Source organism: Platalea leucorodia (assembly GCF_965183815.1).
Source record: "Platalea leucorodia genome assembly, chromosome: 9".
NCBI classification, from domain to species: Eukaryota; Metazoa; Chordata; class Aves; order Pelecaniformes; family Threskiornithidae; genus Platalea; species Platalea leucorodia.
Window position 1 is genome coordinate 42,323,640 of NC_138831.1, and position 21,368 is coordinate 42,345,007.

At 41.6% G+C, this 21,368-nt stretch overlaps 1 protein-coding gene across 1 annotated transcript in view; it reads right to left on the minus strand.

Annotated features, from left to right (window-relative positions):
* The window catches only part of ARNT2 (aryl hydrocarbon receptor nuclear translocator 2), a gene marked incomplete at both ends in the record, with an annotated part of 106,165 nt that extends 86,968 nt beyond the window's left edge, over window positions 1–19,197 (minus strand). Inside the window, one exon of the mRNA XM_082321033.1 lies at window positions 19,167–19,197. Within this exon, the coding sequence (XP_082177159.1) occupies window positions 19,167–19,197 (31 nt within the window). The remainder of the gene's footprint in view (window positions 1–19,166) is intronic.
* Window positions 19,198–21,368: the final 2,171 nt, after the last annotated feature.

Below are 21,368 nucleotides of genomic sequence, written 5' to 3' on the forward strand. Positions count from 1 at the left end.
AAAGAGAGTTTTGGTCTACTTTAGGTGAACTCTTGTTTTAAGTGCTCAGCTTGAGGGACAATGCGAGGCAGATCCCTGCAGGATGAGCAGCTGACACAAAGTCAGGGTCCTCTGAAGCACCCAAGACTGGGCATGTAGAAAGCATGGCACCCAAAACCCCAGTTGTGGAAATGTTAATCTTATGATTTGTAACACCAAAAATGATTTCATATAGTATACCTAAGTGATTTTGAATACTACTTTGACAATACTTCTTATTTTTAATTCCAATTTTCATGCTAATCACCTTGTTCATTCCAGTCATGTCTGGTAATTCCATTCATCCAGATCTACCCTGTGGTCGAGGCTCAACAATTTCCACAGACATCAGGGCATAAAAAAAGGATGAGGACCACATTCATACTCACTGCCTATGCCTTCTCAGCCTGAATGACCAACTACCCATATGAAACTGAATAAACTCAGAATGGCCTTTAGCATGATGCAGCAGAAGACCTGGAGTCACACCTCTGCATCTACTGCAGAGATTGTTATAGACTAAAAATTTAACTTGAAGTACAGACAGAAGATGCACATTACTACCTAAGGTTAGGTTGGGAAGAAGAGAAAGGGTAGCTGCTTCTTCATTCCTCCTATCTTCCTGACAAATGGCATGGCACCAATTCATCTTCTCACATATGCCCATGCATTTTTCCCTGGCTATTTTTCCACTTCTCATTCATAATTCCTTGTTATCTCTTCTCGACGTATTCAGCCTCCGGCTTAGATGAACTATTTCTTGTACTCCCTCTAATAAGCCAATACATCCGACTGCTGACAAGTCACAGTATGACCATACCCCTCAAGAAAAAGAGGTTGCTGGAATACAAAATAAGGAGGAAAGATTAAAAAAGAGGCCTTAATGGCTCTTGTTCTGAAAGTGTGTCTCTAGTCTTGGAAAATAATAAAACCCCTCGGAATTAAAACAAGGCTTCTATCTTCACTGTAGAATGAACTTGAAGATCGTAACCTGAACCTAAGCGCCTGGCCTGCCTCTAAAATTTGAAAAATCTTTCTCACTGTAGAAGTGGGGGATTTAACTCAAGCAGAACAGTGTCTAGGTCTTCACAAGAATTACGATGGACAGACACATTAGAAGAAAAGCACTTCTAGCACCCAAAGTCTGGAAGTGCACCAAAAGCGGGCTAGAAGCAAATCCAAGGATCTGGACCAGCCTTGCACTGAACACACAACTTGAGCCTCCAACACTTGGCAAGTCTCTCAAGTATAAATAGTCATAGGTGGGAAAGTGCACATGCAAATCGGGCAGGGAAGTAGGGCAGCCACTGTAAAAGGCCAGTTTGCAGAGAGGATGAAAATCTAGCTTTGAAAGGCTGTTTCAGGATTGATGGAAGCTTTATTAAAAGAAGAGAGGCAGATCCTTAGCTTATGTGAAGGGTCACAGTGAAACTGCAGTCAACAGCAGCAGAATCATTTATGCTGTCTGAACCTGGTCTTAGGCTATTATATCCATGATCATGCACTGATACAACATAATTCTTCACTCAACTGTTTTCTGCCTTAATTTGCCCACGTTTTACTGATATTATTAGTGACACATGGCCAAAGTACTAAATAAATTACAAAAAAATTAGGCTCCCCAAACTATGCATCATTTCCATTTGAAATGAATGGTGATCCTCCCTCCTCCTCTGACATTTTGTATTTGCCAAAAATAACTGCATAATTATAAGTTGTGTGCAAGAAACAGAAGGTAACATTCAAAGTTATTTTCCATAATTTTTTACTTAGCATCAGAACTAGCAAATACCATATATGGCTGTTCTGTTATGCAGAAGTGGCCAAAGCTAACCCATTAATGAACTCACAAAAATCTGTAGAAGCACCCGCCCAGCCTGAGCAAACAAACATGATGAAAAAATAATAAAATGTAATGACTTCCCTTCAAGTTTCTCGGAGACAGATCACGCTCAGTCCATTAACTCTTCATTTAACAAGTCTGGTTCATTTAGCTTGTTTTGGTTGGCATTCAATTAGAAATTCATGTACAGGGCATTTTTTTCCCTTTTTAAAACAGAACACTTGCTGTATTTCATCCAGTAAAACACCAGGAGGTAAAGTGGAGGCTGCAAGACAAGCTGAAGCTACACTAAAGCCCACTACAATAATACTGAATTAGGCAAAACACCTGCACGTGGCCCTGCCCCACAACATTATCACTAATTGTTTGTTAAAAGGGCTTGGTAAGATTTGTTGCTCCGTAGAAAAGCAAAAGGCCAACTGAGTAACTCTCAATTTGTTTCAGTGCAAGTTAAAAAAACAACCCACCACACCACACCATATACTCTGCACCAGTGAGGCCACACCTCAAATACTGTGTTCAGTTTTGGGCCCCTCACTCCAAGAAGGACATCGAGGTGCTGGAGCGTGTCCAAAGAAGGGCAATGAAGTTGGTGAAGGGTCTAGAGCACAAGTCTTATGGGGAGCGGCTGAGGGAGCTGGGGTTGTTTAGCCTGGAGAAGAGGAGGCTGAGGGGAGACCTTATTGCTCTCTACAACTACCTGAAAGGAGGCTGTAGCGAGGTGGGGGTTGGTCTCTTCTCCCTAGTAACAAGCGATAGGACGAGAGGAAATGGCCTCAGGCTGCGCCAGGGGAGGTTTAGATCAGATATTATGAAAAATTTCTTCACTGAAAGGGTTGTCAGGCACTGGAAGAGGCTGCCCAGGGAAGCGGTTGAGTCACCATCCCTGGAGATATTTAAAAGACGGGTAGATGTGGTGCTTAGGGACGTGGTTTAGTGGTGGACTTGGCAGTGCTGGGTTAACAGTTGGACTTGATGATCTTAAAGGTCCTTTCCAACCTAAATGATTCTATGATTAGCTTTACTGTGATTCCAGTTATGTCCAAGTTCTGTCACATCTGCCTCCACATTGCTAAGACTTGCTGAGATTGGACTTCTGTCTACACAGAAAGAAAAACCCTCTCATCCAACCATTCCTCATTTCCCGCCTTGGTCAATGGCATGTCCCTTGCTGGCCGTCCTCATCACTACATGCACAGAACAGAACAGCTAAACCTAGATTACTTCTCCCATTGCATTGCTTGTCCCCTCTTGGGAGCCACCCCAAGCCTGTCCACGCCTCGAGGGCAATGTGAAACTGCTTCAGCTACGATCAAACTGTCCCACAACTTGCCCCTTTTCACCTTATTTATCTTCCCACACCCTTACTACTTTTGCCAAGCCTTCCTGACCAGTCACAACTACCTCTGGATGCCCCAAACTTCCTGCAATGGGAAGCTGAGGATGCTGGAAGTTTATAGGGGCTTTAGTAGAGCCTGTCCAAAATTGTAGAGAAGAAATCCACCGAGTGCTACAAAATACAAATGTCATGCCTGGCTCGAGAAGCCTCTGAATCATACATGGCTGAAGGGTGGGAAGGTACCCAGGGGAAGCACCATACATGCTTGCTCTGATTTTATACTCCTTCAAGCACCTGCTTTTGGCCAGTGCTGGAAAAGGCATGCTGGGCTTGAAAAATCTTTCTTTTGGGACAGGACAGCCAGTTTTTACGTCATGAGCAGGGGACACAACATTTCTCAAGTGTGCTTCTTCTACAAAGGTAAGAAATTAGCCAACTATCACTATTAATTTATTTCACTAACAAATCAAGCATTTTCCATAGTATGCCCTTGCTATAGATCACCAATTACTAGTTTTATATCATCATTGCTATTTGTCCTTCCCCAAACTCCTCATCTTATTTCCCTGTTCTACGAGATAATTGTCCAAAGATGTTTACAAGCTAATGTCCTTTTATAAACTCCTATGCAATTGTTTTATAATAATAACAATGAGTGCAGACAAACTATTGAGCAGTTACTATATCATCATTTGAGACTTCATTTTTATTCACTCATCTTCAAATTATTTATTTTAAAATAATACTTCTATTATCTTCTATCAAAAGTCTGGCTTTTTACTACCTATCTAGCAATTATTTTCCAGCAATAGAAGCTGGTTTAGATTTCAACCAAATATCAGTGCTTGATCGCAAATCTATTTAGTTCATTTACAAGTTCAACTGTGAATTTGCACAAATTGTTTTGAAACTGCTATTAAAATACTTGCAATGGTATACACTAGAAAAACCCCACCGAGATCAATACTGTGGTTCTCCACAGTTTACATCATAACAAGACGACGGTGCTCTAAACTCCTAGCAATGACATAAAACATACTGAAGAGCTGTAAATATGCAATGAATTAAAGGTAGTGGGTAATAAGTCTGCCTACAACGTTGACCAAAGTTGATCTTAACCAAATGCAGATCAGGGGTAGCCTAGCTTTCCCAGGAATCCAAAGCTGCCTCTCGACTATTTTACTTTTGCTCTCTACCCAGAAATGCACAGAATTCACATGAAAGTCATTTTATGTGACTTGAGAACCGACGTCGCTTGATTCTTGTCCATATTTTCTGTTAACTACAATAGAAATCAGCTATCAGATTCCATGAGCGTGCAAGGCAGTATTTATGACTATAACTTTTGGTTCAATTTGGAAGAACTTTGACAAGGTAATTCTTAAATAATGAGCAGAGATGTTTTTCTGAATAAATTCATTCCTGGTCTCCTCTTATAATTGTTTCACATAAATATCCTTATAAACAATCTTCATTGAGGTAGATAAGCACAGCAAGCATTGTCTCCACAGGTGCAAGTATTTATAAAATTTATCCTAAATTTAAAAATTCATATATCCAAGGAGCCAGACCGAGAAAGAAGGGGTATCTTGCACCTGACCTGCCTATTACAACAGAGGATGGGTTAATCGCCGGGAGAAATCACCTCTGGTGGTCATCTTATTGAGCCAAGTCATGGAGGGGCTGGTAAGGAAGACCATGAAAGATCTGCACAAAGTATTTCTGACAAAGTGGTGACTGTCAAACTACATCAGACTAAACCAATCGCTACTGCTATGGTGGTGGCCCACGAGCTGCGCTGCAAGCCACTGACCACGCTGGGGTCAAAGACCTGAGGCCTTTGTGATGCATCCACATATGGAGACATCCACTCCCCACCAGCTGCGGAAAGCCCAGGAACAACAGAGTCCAACTACAAAGATGTAAAATTTAGACCACTCTGATTTAAATTATTCATTGAAAATTACTTACTCAAGTCCTTCAAATGCCTTTATTATTTATTACAAAGATTTTTTTAAGCGTGCCTCAGAAGGGTATGTTAATTCTAAATTTCATTCAGAACAGCAACTTGCATTACGAAATACTTAATTATCACTATATTTACAGTGTCCTTGGGCACTGTTGGGTAATCAGAATGCTATTGTTTTCATTGAACAGTATTTTATTGATAGCACTAATGACTTCAGTTCTGCTTGATCAACAAGCAAATGATGCTTATTTGATGTTACAATAATTAATTGGCCTTTCAGGTGTTTCCACATCCCAATTTATTACCAAGAATAAGAATATTTATGTGAAACACCCTAAAAAGAATATCACTATGCATCATAAAACATGTTCTAAAAATAGGGTGTGGTTTAGTACTTCTCCCTTTCCTTAAAATTTTTAATGCAACATTCTCTGTCTAAAAATCGTGGTGGAAAAAAACCACATTCAACTCCATTTTGAAAACCCAGCCCAAGCCTTGCATACCAAATATTCAGTTCATTTTATCCCTTACTGAACTCCAATAAGTCAAAGGAGATTTTCTGATTAACATTTCTTTTGTTGTTGGTTTTTTTTTTTTCCTCTAGAGATGGGAGAAAACAGCTAAACTCCCTTTCCCATAGCAGCGACAAGGATCAAAAACTTCATGTGACTCAAATGAGATGCACCAGTGAATAGACTGCTTATGTCATCTATTGCTCCAAACCATTATTTTTCCAAAGTCCAGGCCCAGTTTATGAAGCACTATAGTCCAGCCGTCAGATCATGGAAAAGGACTGTGGATAAGAAAATTCCAGATTCAAATCGAACTGGACCTTGAAAAGCCACCTGAAAAGATTACACCAGTCTTCCCACAACATTCCGCTGGCACCTATGTGTTCAGTTTAACCTCTGGCAGAGGACGACTTTCAGGTCATCATCTGAAGCCTTAACTGCTCTGACATACCAACCCATATTAGCAGCTACCCTTGTCTTTGAAGATGAGTTTCCCAAAACCTGAATTTTTCTGCAAGCAAAAAAAAGTTACAGATAAAGGTGTTAGTGATTTTTCTACCTTTCACTGCCCCGGGATCATTAATTACACTGTTTAGAACATTCTGCCTTTTAGGTAATTTCACGTATTATATGTTTCATGTCTGCAAATAACAACAACAAAAAAAACCACTAAAAGCCCACAGGCTTTTGGAAGTTCAAAGGTAGCTGCATTTGCATTTTCTGTATTACTTTCTAGAATTTTTTGTTCCCACAAATGCTGCAAGTAGAACACCCCAACATTATGGCATAAGGGAAACCTTCATAGGCATATAGTAAATACAAAATACTGCTGTGTTCTGCTGCAGAAGATTCCTTAGTGTTACTTTAGGTTTACTACACATGGAAGAATTTGTCATGAATTTTGGAATATTTTTTTCCGCTTAACTTCTTCACAGAGTTATTTCTTGAACAGCTTTTATAATACTGAATCTCATACGTTGCTTTTTAAAATTACCAATTTTAAAATAAGAGAAAAAATTATGTTTCCAGGTAAACTCTGCTAGGCTTTCAAGAAGTGATCAGCTGTAATGGCCATGCTCTTACTGCTTTTTCAGAATTACAAAATACAAGAATTCACTGGATGTTCTACCAGTGAACTACTAAACAAATGAAAACCTGTAACAACAAAACATTATTTTTCCATGTCCCCATATTCACATTAAACATGATTCAACATCCATTACAAGGCACTTGTTCCCAAAAGTATACAGACAGTTCTGTGGATACATCAAATACAGAAGTGAAGAACTATACTGAAAAAAACTCACTATAAACAAACTGGATGTTTGTCAAAAAACAAGCTGAGTATTTGTCTGTAAATATTGACCAAATGAAGTTTTTTGCTTTGATATTTGCTGACTGAAGAGCAGCACAGACAAGTACAAAGGACATATAAAATTACTCTGAATGCCAAACAAGTTCCAGCTACTACAGGGACTCTATACAACAAAGCAAACAACTGGTGGCAGCCAAATGCACTTACCAAGAAATCACCACAAATACTTTATCATTACATTTCAACATTAGAAAGAATCATGACTTGATTTCTGAAAACATATTTACTCGCTCATTGACTTGATTTAAAGGGCAGTTTGAGTTAACATACTAACCAAATACCCCCATATAATGCATTTTCCTACTTTTTAAATTCAACTCTCAAGTACACAACAAGCACTTGAAAACTATCACATAATTTTCACTCTGTGTAACTGTATTTTTCATATAATTCGATCATTTCTTTTGTGTATGAAGCTATGAATATTTTGCTCTCAATCTTAATTCAAACTGTAACTGGCTGAGAACAAACTAATGTGTTTTCAAAGGCAAATGAAGTGACATAATCAACCATAAGTCAAGACAGCAAGAAATAAGTGGTAAAGTCTATATTAAGACTTTAAAGCCAGGTGGATCATTGGTAGTTCAGCACTGAAATAGCTATCCATCTATGCCCATGTGTATATTTTGCCAAGACACTTAAAAAGCACATTATCCCAATATCATACCTACTGTATAAAGAAAATACAAATTAATGGTTATTCATGTGCCTGGAATAAATAAGATCTGCTGTTTCCAAGGAGAAAGAAGCTGTATATTTTGCTTTTTTATCTCCTCTTCCTCCCAAAGGGAGAAAAAAATGTTTGCTAATCCAACATAAATGTGGTTGCAATAGAAGTCTGTTATTAGAACATTATCAATTAGTACATCACAGTGAAAAAAAAATATTCTCTGCTTGCTCCAGGATAGGCAGTCTGCACTCTCCTACAAATATGCCATTCTGTAACGGACGCATATGAAAAAAACCTCCCCGAATACATAGTCTTATAAACAGGACATGCAAACTGGAGGTAAGAGAAATGGAAACAAAACTCAGATGACTTAACTGTGGCATGGGGATATTACTTGTCAGAGGTTAAGAGGAAGCCTGTAGTAAATGTGAACCCTGCCCAGTGCCTGTTCCCCAAGGCAAGTCGTCTTTCCCTGGTCAGGTCTCAGACATGAGATAGGCAGCCAGCAATAAAAGTGAAAAACGCGGGCAGCTTGTAACAGCCAAGAATTTTCCTGCACAGTGAGAATTTACTGGTCTCTGAAATTCTTACTTATAATTACCACAGTCATTTTAAATTTAGCAATGATTAAAGAACATTTTGTCCTTAAGACCATCTTAAAAAAACAATATAACAAAGGGGTTTACATGGAGACACAATGAGGTCTGGAGCTGAACTCGGAGACAACATTGTTAACCTCTACTTGTAACACTCTAAAAGATGGAGTCATTGACTCCGTGTACCCTGAAACGTTTACCACACGTATGCGCTTCCTAGAGCAAAGTGAGGACTGGCATGCTGCCTATGTCTTAATTCAGTTCTGCCAAGGGCAGAAAGGCTTTTGCACATCATCAGTAGATGAGGCAGAACCCATTCCTTAATGTCATATCAACCTTTTCATCAAAGTAGTCAGATACTACTTTAGAGAAGGAATAAAAAGGCATGTGCCAGCTATGAGACTAATGAATAGTTTTCCTCAAGCAAAACATAATTCAGCATGAACTTCATGTTAATGTTCTTTCCACCCACTCACACATCTCCAACTGATTCTACTCAACCAAAATGCCAACAAGTAAAACCACCCATCTTTTAATTAAGGTATTGTGCCCCAGCACTAAGATTTTGTTTTACAGTGCCATCCTACAGCTGCCTAACCTCAAACATGACTTACATATTTACTCGGCCTCCTTTTCTAAAACATGCATGGAACCTGGAGGTAGAAACACAAGTAACAAAAGGGAAAACTTGGGAGAGTAAAAGATACTCAGACTGGCAGCTTTCACTAAAACATTAGAAATGATCATAAGCCCCAGTCCCATTTACAGTACATTAAAGGGCTTAAGAAGCAGAAGGATGACACCATTAAAAAAAAAAAATATTACGTCTTGAGTCAGGAAACAATTTGGAAATGTATGATGTTAGCCTGTTTGAAGAGTGAAAGAGTATCAAGATATATTTAATCGGAAGACGTCACAGAGTACAGCAAGTACAGAAACACTCAGTTTAATTTAGAAGAAATAAAACCAACAGCTGTGATCATTCAAGAACCAAGTCTCAAGCTTGAATAAACTACAAGGAGCCCCAAAGACTTGTATAAACCTACGTACGTCACAATGACCATCAACAACAAAGAAGGAAGAAAATTCTCTATTGCTGCCTTATTCTGTAAGTATCCACAATGGAAATTTTGTACTTTATTCCAAAATGTCTGTGACGGGCTATTTTTGGATAGGGGTTCCATGTAACACAAGTCTGATCTAGCACGTTTTGTTCTTAGTGAGAATCCAGTCCAGTACGTAACAAAAGAAACAGTTTCACTTGGAACAACCTTAACTCATAGATGAAGAGAGCTTCTGGCAGAGGATCTACAAAGACATTACACATTTTTTAAGGACTTGAGTAGGAACTGTGAAATTTGGATTCTTCAGGCCTCAACATGTAGCATTTGGGGAAGATTGTTACATTCATTTAAGACATTCTTAATTCCAGCAGTCCACTGTCCTCTTTGCTGGAGATGACCACCACGATGAGAGAGCCAGGAGAACAGAAGTCCTCAACACCTCAACTGCTAATGGTCATCACTCAGAGATGTAGCTCAAACCTACTCCATTGGCCTTAATCTACACCAGGGCTGTGGTGCAGCCGAGGTGGAGCACAGACCCTCCTGCCCTTTCAGCACCATGGATGGTAACCTCCAAGAAGCCGGCGGGCAGGAGGTCCTGGCCACCGCAGGAGACATCGGTCCTCCTGCAGTGCAGATAGACACCTCTGCCATCTAAACCATGCTTCATAGTCAATGAAGGTCTGAATACCCCCAAAGGTATTTTCACAGACACTTTGGTCTATAAGAAAGGAGCTGACGAATAGTTATTAGGACCTCAGTCCACCTTTGAAATGTGCCCATGCCTTCAGAAAATACTCTTATTTTCCAATCCTCATGAAAATGCTCCTGTATTTTTCTTAGTGATGGTTCATTTACTTTAATTTCAACAATGAAAATGCATACTTCAAACATTCATTGGTAAGCAAAAATGCAATGCAGCTAAGATGAAATTGCTGTTCCCACAAACTCAATTGCACAGCAAATTAAACTTTTTTTTTCTTTTTTTTTTACATAAGCCAGAAAAAAATTTGTTTTACATGAAAACATCAACAAAACAAACTAGCAGAGGAACATTTATCTCAGAAACACTGAAACCTTTACAAAGCTCCAATAATTTGCCATTGTATTCCTAAGGCCGCTGAAAATCTCATAAAAATAAAGGGAAGTTTTCATTATACAGCCTTGTATTCTACTGGTCAAACCACTATTCACTACAGAAAGCGCAGAGCATTTTCAGGGTGACAGAGCGAAACACAGAAGGCCAGGCGATCTCCTAAGGATGTTTTAAAATAAATAAATAAATAAATCTGCAGAAACCATTGGTGTCCCCACATACTATGACATGAACATGACTCACAGGAGTAGTCATCAGACTGACCTCTCTTTTCCCAAACTCTCTCACAGGGCCAGCCTCCACAGACTGCTATAAAATGAGCTGCCTCTCAGCGGTTGGGAACATAAGAATTTAGCATTTCAAAACCAAGCTTTTCTAGCTAACAGTACTTTAAGTCTTTAAAGTTGGACTCAAAATTGAGCTAGCAACTTTGCCTGTTGGACACGAAACAATGGAAATCCAGCTCATCCATGGCCGTATTGGCGCTGCAGTACCAACAGCAATAAAATTTTTTGTCAATAAACAGATCAAACATGACTCAGAGGGCAGTGACACACAGTAGCTAGTGCCATTTTATAGCTAATTTTATGACTATAATCCACTTCCCACAGCTACTGTTAAAATCAGCACCTAATTTCAGGGGTTGACTTCCGTCACGTGTTGAGGGTCACTGTGTGCTGGGCAGATTAACCGCCTTCCGTATGACGGAAGCTTAGCACATTAAAATACTAGCCTCATACTGGCATGCTGGTCAGCCCACATAATTTTACCAGCCTGCCCCTGTTCAGGACATTACTGAATAACTTAGAGTCATGCCAGATGCAGTCTGTTTTTACTCATTGCAGCAGTATCTGGAGATTGGGGATGTACTCTGCAAAGCACCATCCAAATAATAGAAGACAATCTGCATTCTCAAAAGAATAAAGCTGTAAGTTAAATAAGATCTGAGACTACTGATATGATCTATTCATAAGAAGTTACTGTAACACTGCTTGCATTCAAAATAATCAGTTTTGTCCTGAGTTTTAAAAGCATTTCCAGTTCAGTTTGATTTTCCATCCAGATATTACAGGCAATACAGTTTTAAAAATACATGCATTGCAAGGGCATTTAACAGCAGCCAGATGTCCACCTACCTTTACTAACAGAAAGAGTCAGCAGTAAAAAGTCCCTAAAATTATCTACTTCCATGAAGTTGTGTTCTTGATTATTACTGGGAAAGCACTGGAGACCATTTTTCAAAATCAGGCCCATGTATTCCATAGAAACAGGTTTTGCTTTTACCTCTGCGGAATACAAATATGCAGTGTTTTTGTTCTTTGCAGCTCAGTGATTTACTGGCATGCCTCTTCCCATAAAATATTTGCATATATCTGAGAGTCAAACTGCTCTGATACATTCTGTGTTTGCCAGGAAGTGAAGGCTTCAGTTCAGTGCAACTGAACATTTAAACAAGGACGGGCACCAGGACAAATGGCAGTGTAATTAACATACCAATGAAGAGCCAGTTGTTAATTACTATCCATTTCAGGCATTTTGTACGAGCAACTTACCTGAAAAGCCTTCCCATCTGCATGCTGGCAAAGCCAGTAATTAAACAATTCAACACCCCTTTTGCTTGATTAGAGAAAAAATTATAATTATTTCATATTATTCTATTTGTCACATGCAGTTGACATTTAGATCAGAAAAACTGCAGCAGCCCAAATCTAAACATTTGAAATGAATGTTATGAGCTGTCCTTGAACAAAACAGCAACATGCATACATCTGGGGCAGATGTAAGCTAATAGAGGCTCCTAGTGCGAGCCAACTGATTACACCTTACAGTACCTGCTGGACTACGCGGAATGCGGCACAGTTGCTACTTACAACAGAAAAAGTACCACTTTTCTTTAAGGGGGACTTCAGATGCTACCTATAGAATGGAGTCTGAATTTGTAAGCTGATGAAAGACTTGGGAATAGCACCAGTACAATGCCAGGATTCATTTACATTTAAACAACAGTAACTGAGAAGTCAATACATAGCTCAGCATAGCACCACAGTTAAAATATGGTAGTTACAGGAGTTGTAAGAAAGGTAGAGGCACGTAAGTGGAAAGCAGGATTGAAACTGTAGGACAGAAATATGAAAGACAGGCAAAATGGAAATAAAAGCTGACAAAAAAGAGAGGAAGCAGAAAGTTTAGACACATTCATCGATATGTAGAGTATCCAAAACAAAGGATTTCTCTTTCTCCGTGTGCAGATGGCTTTGCCCAAGGAACACTAGCGTGCTTTGGGTACAGAAAAGGAAATTACATCTGTCTTGAAAACAGCTTCTAATTCATTACCCACTGCATAACTACAGCCATTAATCCATGTAAACAACAAAACCAAGATCCATTTGAGAGTTTGACTATCCAAATTAAAGTCTGAATCCGCTCTTGTTTGGCATTCTATGTTTGGTACTGAAGTTTCAAACTATGTGATTTATGCACTTTAAAGGCCAGATTTTGCTGAAATCTTGCAACATTTTGTGATAAAGCAGTTCCTTCTGGAGTAGCCAAAAAGTGGGTGTTTGGTCCATGTGGGTTTATTCAATCAATTTTCATTTGGATTTTTATTTTAAACAATGGAAGATGAGGAATGATTAATTTTTTTGAAGTTTTTTCTTTGCTAACAATGTGCATCTATCTTATTTGGATTATAAGGAAAAGCTAACTAAAATGTACAAATGCAGCCTTATAAAATTTTTCTTTTCCTCATTTGACAGAAAGATTGATACAGATGGGGTGACAAGAAATGCTTCACATCTGAACAAAGGAAATACCATTAGCAAGAAGTAAACTGTACTGATAGTTTATACAGCAAGCGCCCACTCAAGATTTCTTAAATTTCAAATTTATTGCCTGTATCGTCCAGCAAATCTAAGTTTTTGCACAAATTATCTTACTGAATGGGTGAAGGAGCAGCTCTATCTTTGCAGATTTCTTTCCCGCATAACCTTTATTGAGCACACTCTTACAGTCAAGAAAAGAACGTAGCTCGGGTTGGTATCTGCACACTTTTGCACCTAAGGCAGCGTCTCTGCACTCCACAGCGCTGGCTAGAGAGAATAGCTCATCCAGAGGCGATTCACCTCTCTCTAAATGCTGCTGGCCACCCAAAGACACTCTGCTATAGACAGACTGGAAAATCTGCCAGAGATCTGCAACAAGACCTGAGATCTGAATTCCCATGTCTTAAACTCAAGACCTCTCTTTCCCTTTTCTATTGCAAATTTTAATAACATTGTACTTTCTGCAGGTAGCACTGAATTAAGACATTTTCCATTCTTACTTGTCAGTTATGAAGCAGTAAGCCCCAAAAAATTACCCTAAATGACACACATATCTGATCTTCACAAGCCATTTAAGCGTAATCTCCGAATACATCTTCATAATGACAGCCCCATTTTTGTCCTCTTAATAACAATAATCACTACATCAACAGTGTTATTTTGCCTGACTGTTTTGAAAAGGCTATTTTTTTTCCTTTGCTACCTAATCTCTGTAGCAATTTTTCTTACTGGAAAGAAAAATCAGCAATACCATCTGGTATTACAGAAATCAGCAATATCTGTTTTGTTTTGCATTTTTATTAAGAGGCACAGAGAAACATTATTCTGTTTGAAAAAATGTTTGGAATTAACCACAAGCTACATATGCAAATTTTAAATAAATATTCTGTGATAGAAGAGATATCCTGAAATTAAATCTTTTGTATGCCCTATATATTAGAAATATCAAAAAATGACATTTCTTCAATGCAAGTTACGGTTCGGTACACACTCCTGAAGGACAAAACATTATCACAGAACAATTCAAGAGGCACTATCATCTCATACCACAGTTTGACTGAAATAAGGACCAATTCTGCAGTAAGAAAAATATGAAAATACAAGAAGAAAAAGATCTGCAATTTAAACCTCCCATTAGCTAATGAATGTTCCATTTTTGAGACCTTTGTTTGAACATTATCTTAGAAAGAAGACTACTTTTTTGCATCCCAGAAACATCAGAGCCCATTATAACCTCCATCACTAGAACACTCCATTTACTCCCCAGGATGCTGTTAAATTGATTTTGGAGTTTACTGGATAGACTATATTGTAATGAAGGGCAAAGCTGTTACTACTGTAGAAATAAAACACAATAACTTTGGGGCTCTGAGTCGAATAGACAATTTTGAAATCTAAAACAATGAGGTAGATTTTTTTTAATCATCAATTTCAAAGCTGTATGAAAGCTAAAGAAAAGAATGGCCAGATTGTCAACTTCAGAAAGCCAATTCCTTTGGGTATATGGAACGGGCAGCATCAGGAAAATTCCTCCACAGCACTTCATACCTTAGTAACTTGAGTGGAAACGTAAGACTGGCTAAGAGACAATTTGCTTCTCAGAACGTCCAGCTGAAACGGGAGAATAATTTACCTCCACTTAACTCCCAAGTCAAACAAACAAAACCAGCTCCCAGAATCCAATGCACCTGCCTAAAACAAGAGCCCAGATGCAGGGCTGAGTTACAAGTTTTCACTGATATGACAAAAAATTTGCTGTTAACCCATTACAAACTGGAAGCAAAGAGAGCTTATCTAATCATCTTTCTTCAAGGCTCAATCCCAATTTTTTTATATCTTGGATTAGCCATAGTCTAAAAGTACCCCTTGGCAGCTACTGTGGTTGTAATAGTAATGTCTTGAGCCACAGCAACTCCTTTCTCTCATGGCTCACCACCTCTCTCTGTCTCAACACACCTCAAGTAGATGCCCTCTTGGGGACATGTTGTTCTCCATACTTTTAGACTTTGGGCTCTCTGCTTAAAAAGAAATCATGACAGGAGCTTTAGGGATTATGTTAACAACCCAGATACTATTTTTTTTCAATTAAATATAAGAATACAATCCTAAGGATTCACAAAATCTTAAAACGTAGCCAAAAATGCATCCTAAGGGATCTGCCCTCTAGTGTACCTCTAGATAAACTCTGAAATCTCATGATTTCTTCTGACTGGGCTTAGGAGTTTGTGGCATTTGGCAATACATCTGTGGGTACTACCCAGGGCGGCCCTTCCATCTAGGGACACCTCACCAGGAAGAACTGAAAGAATGCAACCAGTTCATGTCACATCACCTGATCATGGCAGAAAGTTGCTGCTCTGGGACCATCCATCAGACTGAGCCAGATTAGAACTCATCACCCAAGACCAAGTAATGTCTCAGGAAAAGAAAATGCTGAATTCATGAAGAGTTTTACGTTTTCATCCCAACTTGGCTAATACAAGAATCACCACATCATGAACTGCACCGCAAGTTCAGCAAAATTTGACCCCAAAGTAGCAACAGTTATGGACAAGTTTGCCTTCCAAAAATATATACATTTAAAACAGACATGGCACTAAGTTACTTTGCTGCAAGCAGTAATTTATGAAATGCTTGTTACACCTCCACAATTTTTTTGTTCTTAAATCCCATTTAATATGCCAATCTTATTTCAGCAGGAAATAAATTAACTCTGATGCTTTGTGCCAATGCAGATGAGCTTCCCACACACCTGTATTGTGTTTCACACTTCATTTAGTCATCCTGATTACGACAAACGAACAAAGTACTTCTACCCAGATCCCATTCCCAAGGTTAAGCATGCGGGAAGAGAAAGAGACTACCTCACAGAGCCCCCCAGTTTTGTCAGTGCCATGTCTAGTTGCAGCTATGGACAAACACCTTCACCAAAAAGAACTATCGGTTTAGATCTAACACAGCCCAGGAACCCCACAGAGGTGGCCCTACCCTCACCACGATTCAGTCCCTGATACTGCAATTCCTGTGAGCCCTAGCCAGGACAGGCTGCAAACTGCTCCCACTCCCATGAACTTTCATAACTTAAACTCTCCATTAAAAAAAGATCAGTTCGAAAATAGATAAATCTGCATCTAATGTGAGAGAGAGGATGATGCTGCAGAGCAGTGCATGGTTCGGTACCAGGAGATCCCACATTGAAAGACTTTCACAGCCAGAATTACAGAACACCTAGCTTTTCTGCCTCCGCTAATCCCCATTCCACTATCTAGAATATGACTAAAATCACATGTATTTGTATTGTGATAGCTGCAAGTTAATGTCCTGCCTAAATTATCAACTGTTATTAGAACCCCAGACAATTGCTTAATAAAAATTTAATCATATTGTAATTTCTAATCATCATTAGAGATGCTTAACAAGTTAATCTCTCTATTGTGCTCCCCTAACATCGTAGATCAGAAAGTCAACCGGTGTAAAGCAGCACAGCTTCACCAATACTAACAGGGCTACTTTCATGTTACTCCAGCTGAGGATTTGGCCCCAAGAGAAAACAGCAGTATTAAAATCCTCTCGCTACAGCTTTTGCTTGTTTCTCTGCACTGCTTCACACTTAATCCAAAAAATAACAAAAGCAATAGATTATGACTTTAAAAAAACACAGCATAAATCAAGGTATTTCATGCAGCTCTATCTTCTGCTGTCCGTGGTAGAGAAAACAGCACTACACTACAGATCGAACGTTTGCTCTCCTCACCTCTCCGCAGCTCAAAAACTCCTCATTTTGACTTTGTCCGTGCATAGCTACATTTGTCTGACAGCAACGCTCACGCACAGAAAACGTGGGAGGATCATTAACAGCCAGTAAATTTGTCTTTCAGCTCAGATCTGTTCCAACTGCCTAGACAAGGAGTGAAATGACGCTCTGCAACCTCAGCCTTGCAGAAGTAGCTATTGGTTCACTTCAGGAAACCAACACATCTCCTCATCCTTCCCGGTGGACCGGCTATCTGTGCTTAAGAGAGTTTGAGGACCACACTGCAAGCCAACTTTAACTGTGTCAGATCATTGCACAGAGATGCATACAGTTGATACACTTGGCTCTTGTCTCCCTTGTATGTGCTTATGTTTCTTCAATAATCCCATAACGCTCTCTAAATTCACGAAGCGGTCACGGGAGAAAAACTGTGAAGCCCTACTCTGAGACTGCTCTGCGGTGCGTGCATACCATACCTCCCGCAACCACATCTTTCTGTGGCTTCAGCTGCAGGCAGGTGAAAACAGAAAGTGGAAATGGTTGGTGCAAAAGGGCCACCAGGCTCTACTAAAATTCAGCGGTTTCATCATTGACCCTTAAGTGGTCAGGGCCGTTCCTTCAGTGCATAGCTTGGAGGAGCAGACAGAAGAATGGCAAACCAAACTTAAGTCAAAAAAGGCTGTTTGTATCCTACTTTGTCCGCAAAACAGCTCACCCATTCTAGCTATGTGTGCGCGCAATGAAACTCTCCATTATCATGTGCAACATGGTGTCCTGGAAGCTAAGTAATATTTATTTAATAACCTTCCATTAAATATTGATTTTCATTTCATATGTGGAATTGTGATATTAAAACTTAATCTGATTGGCAAAGATCTGTTCCTGCTTATTTTATTGACACTTACTGAACCAAATCAATTGTTTATATCATAATATTTACTCTCAGTATGACAACTGCACAACCAACTACCGCAGGATTTAATCTAAAGAACAACCTTTAAACATTAGTTGGCATTTACTCAAGCAAGCCCTTAATTGTCAGAACTGAGCCCGCCTCCACAAGAAAATGACAAAATGTGATCATATATTAAAACAAGTAAAACCGGAATCCACCTTTGATAAAAAATATTCTTCATTAGTATTGAGCCCAGTGCAAGATCCGTTGTCCCACTTATTTTTAGTGTCAGATACTTGTTGATCCAACACTAAGCTGATCTACATACATCTCCAAAATATGTACTACGGCATTTCATCCAAACCCATTTTAGTCCATCGCGCACTCAACAAAATAGCTGTTGCATCTCACAGACACATAACACAACATCAGGGAATGTCTTCCCCCACGAAAAATTCAAGGAGAAAATTTTGATAAGTTTTTTTTCCTCTTAATAAATGTAGTGTTAACAGTATTTATTGCATCCTTTGGCAAGGAAATAAACACACGGCAAAGACCCTGCACGCTCTGAGGCGCCCTCGGTCAGTTTCGACACCCTTTTGGTTCCAAGCAATGCTTCGCAAGCCGGTTTTGCTTCCCGACAGTAAACCTGGCCAACGTACAGACAGAGAAAGCAAATGTTCCTACCAATTCCCAGGGCAGACCGAGGGCTGCACGGCGCAGCCAAAACCCGCAGCCACCCTTCCCGCGCGCCTTCGGCGGGGGAACACGGCGGCTCCCTTCTCCTGCCATATGACCGCGTATGCTTATGCAAAACTGTTCATTTCTGCAGCGCCTACACCCAACGGCAACAACCCGGAGTGAGAGGAGGCAGCCGGACTCCTGCAGCCCGAGGCACCCGCCAAGGGCTCCCGGCTCGACGCGGTCCCAGGGCGGCTCCTCGCCCGGGGCGGCCCAGCTCTCCCCGCCGCCGGCGTCGCGCCCCCTCCGGCCCGCAGCCAGCGGCCCCCGCCGACCCGCGGGTGAGCCCGGGGCCGCAGGGGAGAGCGGCGGGGGCTGCCCGCCCTCACGGCTGCGGGGACCGCGCCGTGCCCGGGGGCGGGTGTGTGCCTACGGCGGGGGGGGGGGGGGGGGGCGTGTTGTGCGGCGGGGCCACATGGGGCGAGACGGACTCCCTGCAGCGCAGGGGGCGACGGCAGCAGCAGCTACTCACCGGGAGGGTTTACCGCCGCCGGCGTTGCCATCTTGTCTCTGAGAAGAATTAAGACAAATGCAAGAGGGGAGGAGGGATGCTCTGAGCAGCCCGGGGGAGGCGGGGGAGGGGAAGGCAGCCGGCGCCAGGACGGGCGGGCGGGGAGGCGCGGGGGCGGCGGGCTGCTCCCGCCCCGGGGCCCGGCGGCGGCGCTCCCCGCTCCGTGCGGGGCGGCCCAAGATGTCCGATGGCCCCCGCGCCGCGTCTGCTCATGCGCCGCGCGTAGTGAGCATGTGCCGGGCGGCCGCACATGTGCGCTGGGCCCGCGGCCGCCGGCGCCCGGGCGGGAGCCCCCCGCCTCTCGCCCCGCAAGCGGCGGTGTGAACGCGCCCTTCGGCCCGGTCCCTGACCGGCCGCCCCCCTCAGGGCTCGAACCGGCGGCCCCGCTGCGCGCCGCGCCTCACAGGGCGCGAACTCGCCTGAGGGAAAGGTCTCTGGTGGAGGCCCGCCGCGGGGGAGAGGGGCGCGGGGTGGCGGTTGGGGTGCTGCCTGCCGCCACCCAAAACTGAGGGGTGGCGGTTGGGGTGCTGCCCGCCGCCACCCAAAACTGAGGGGCGGTGGTTGAGGTGCTGCCCGCTGCCCTGCAACTGAGGGGCGGTGGTTGAGGTGCTGCCTGCCGCCCCCGAAACAGAGAGGGGAAGGTTGGGGTGCAGCTTACTGCCACCCAAAACTGAAGGCTCTGCTGAGGGGGTGCAGGAGGGGAGCCATTAGACAATGTTATCGCCATCCCTGTTGTCCACAGGCGATGACATCCCTTCTCCCCTGAGGTGGGGTGTCTTCTGGGAGATGGAAGTGGGACCGAGCCCCTTGAGTCCGTAGACCTCCAACGCTTCCTCTGCTCAGGGTTCAGGAGAGCCATTTCTGTGGGTCCCCGGGATCAGCGGGCACGCTGACACGGGGCTGGCGGTCAGCTCCATCAAGCGTGAAGGGAGCCCTAGAGCTCTTGGGGGGGAAAAGAGGAGTCGTGTCATCTTCACGTTACAAACACACCAAGCGTATGTCTGACTGTAAGATGGAGGACTTGGTGGTTCAAATGGATAGAGCTATACAGAAACATCTTAGTCCTTCGTTAATAATACTAATTTCCTGGAATTGCAAAGGAAAATGTAATAGCTCCTGGAGTTCTTCAAAAAAACTATCCAAGAATTCAGAGACAGGTCATTCTGTGCTCTTCCAGGTGGAGTATAAGAATTGTATCATATCCCTCTAAAAACAGTGGTTTTCCTCACACTGTGCTCACGTTCGAGCTAAGTAGTGCAACTGAACAACTGATCCTCTGTAACTCACGCCGCTCACATTTTAAGGCTTTCCACTACAAACACAAGGACTAAAAATACGCTTTCAATCAAAACTGAGATTTTTCTCATAATCTCATAATCCAGGTCTTTAAGGGGAAAAAAACCCAACAGTGTCACAGAATTAACAAACTGCAAGATTTGTGAACAGCCACCAGTGTAATAACTGCAGCAGTCACATGTAGTATGTATGTTATACTGAAAAAAAAAAAGTATATTTTGATGGCTTTTTCACACCCCTGGAATAGTGCAAAGGGCTGTTAATCTTTAAACACCTCCCCACGGCTGTGCTCAGTTGCCCTGAACAGCCCTGCAGAAGTTAGTGGAAGCACTCAAAATGAAAAGTCGCAAATCAATCCCTTGCTTTGCTGAATAAGTAACCTGAAACAGTTTAGTCATTAAGATGTAAATTGGCAGAAAGATGGAGAAGGCATGGGGGCTGTATTTACTCATTTCCTGTAGATGAGTTTAATCAGAGTAGCATTAAACACTCCTGCTTATCTAGAAAGTTTACTTTATCTTTGATTTATTGTGCTTTTGCCTATCAGATGTTGAGCTGTTTTTCTAAGCATCTTACTGCTTTAGTGCCTCCTGATGCTGCGGGGTCTCGGATGCTCAGCAGGCATTCTTAATTTTCATCTTAAAGCATTTACCCTGCCAATGCTAGCAGATTGGGTTAATATCAGCAATTTTGTAAATACAGCTTATTTTCATTCAGACAAAACTACGCTTTTTTGATTTTGGAGAACCTCGGTCATGGTATTTCTAGATTCTTACGTTATGAGGAAAGCAACGTTCAGAGTAGCTTACCCTGCTGCAGGAAACAGGGCATAGCTCAATTCCTTTAGGTTTCTATAAAGTTTTGTGT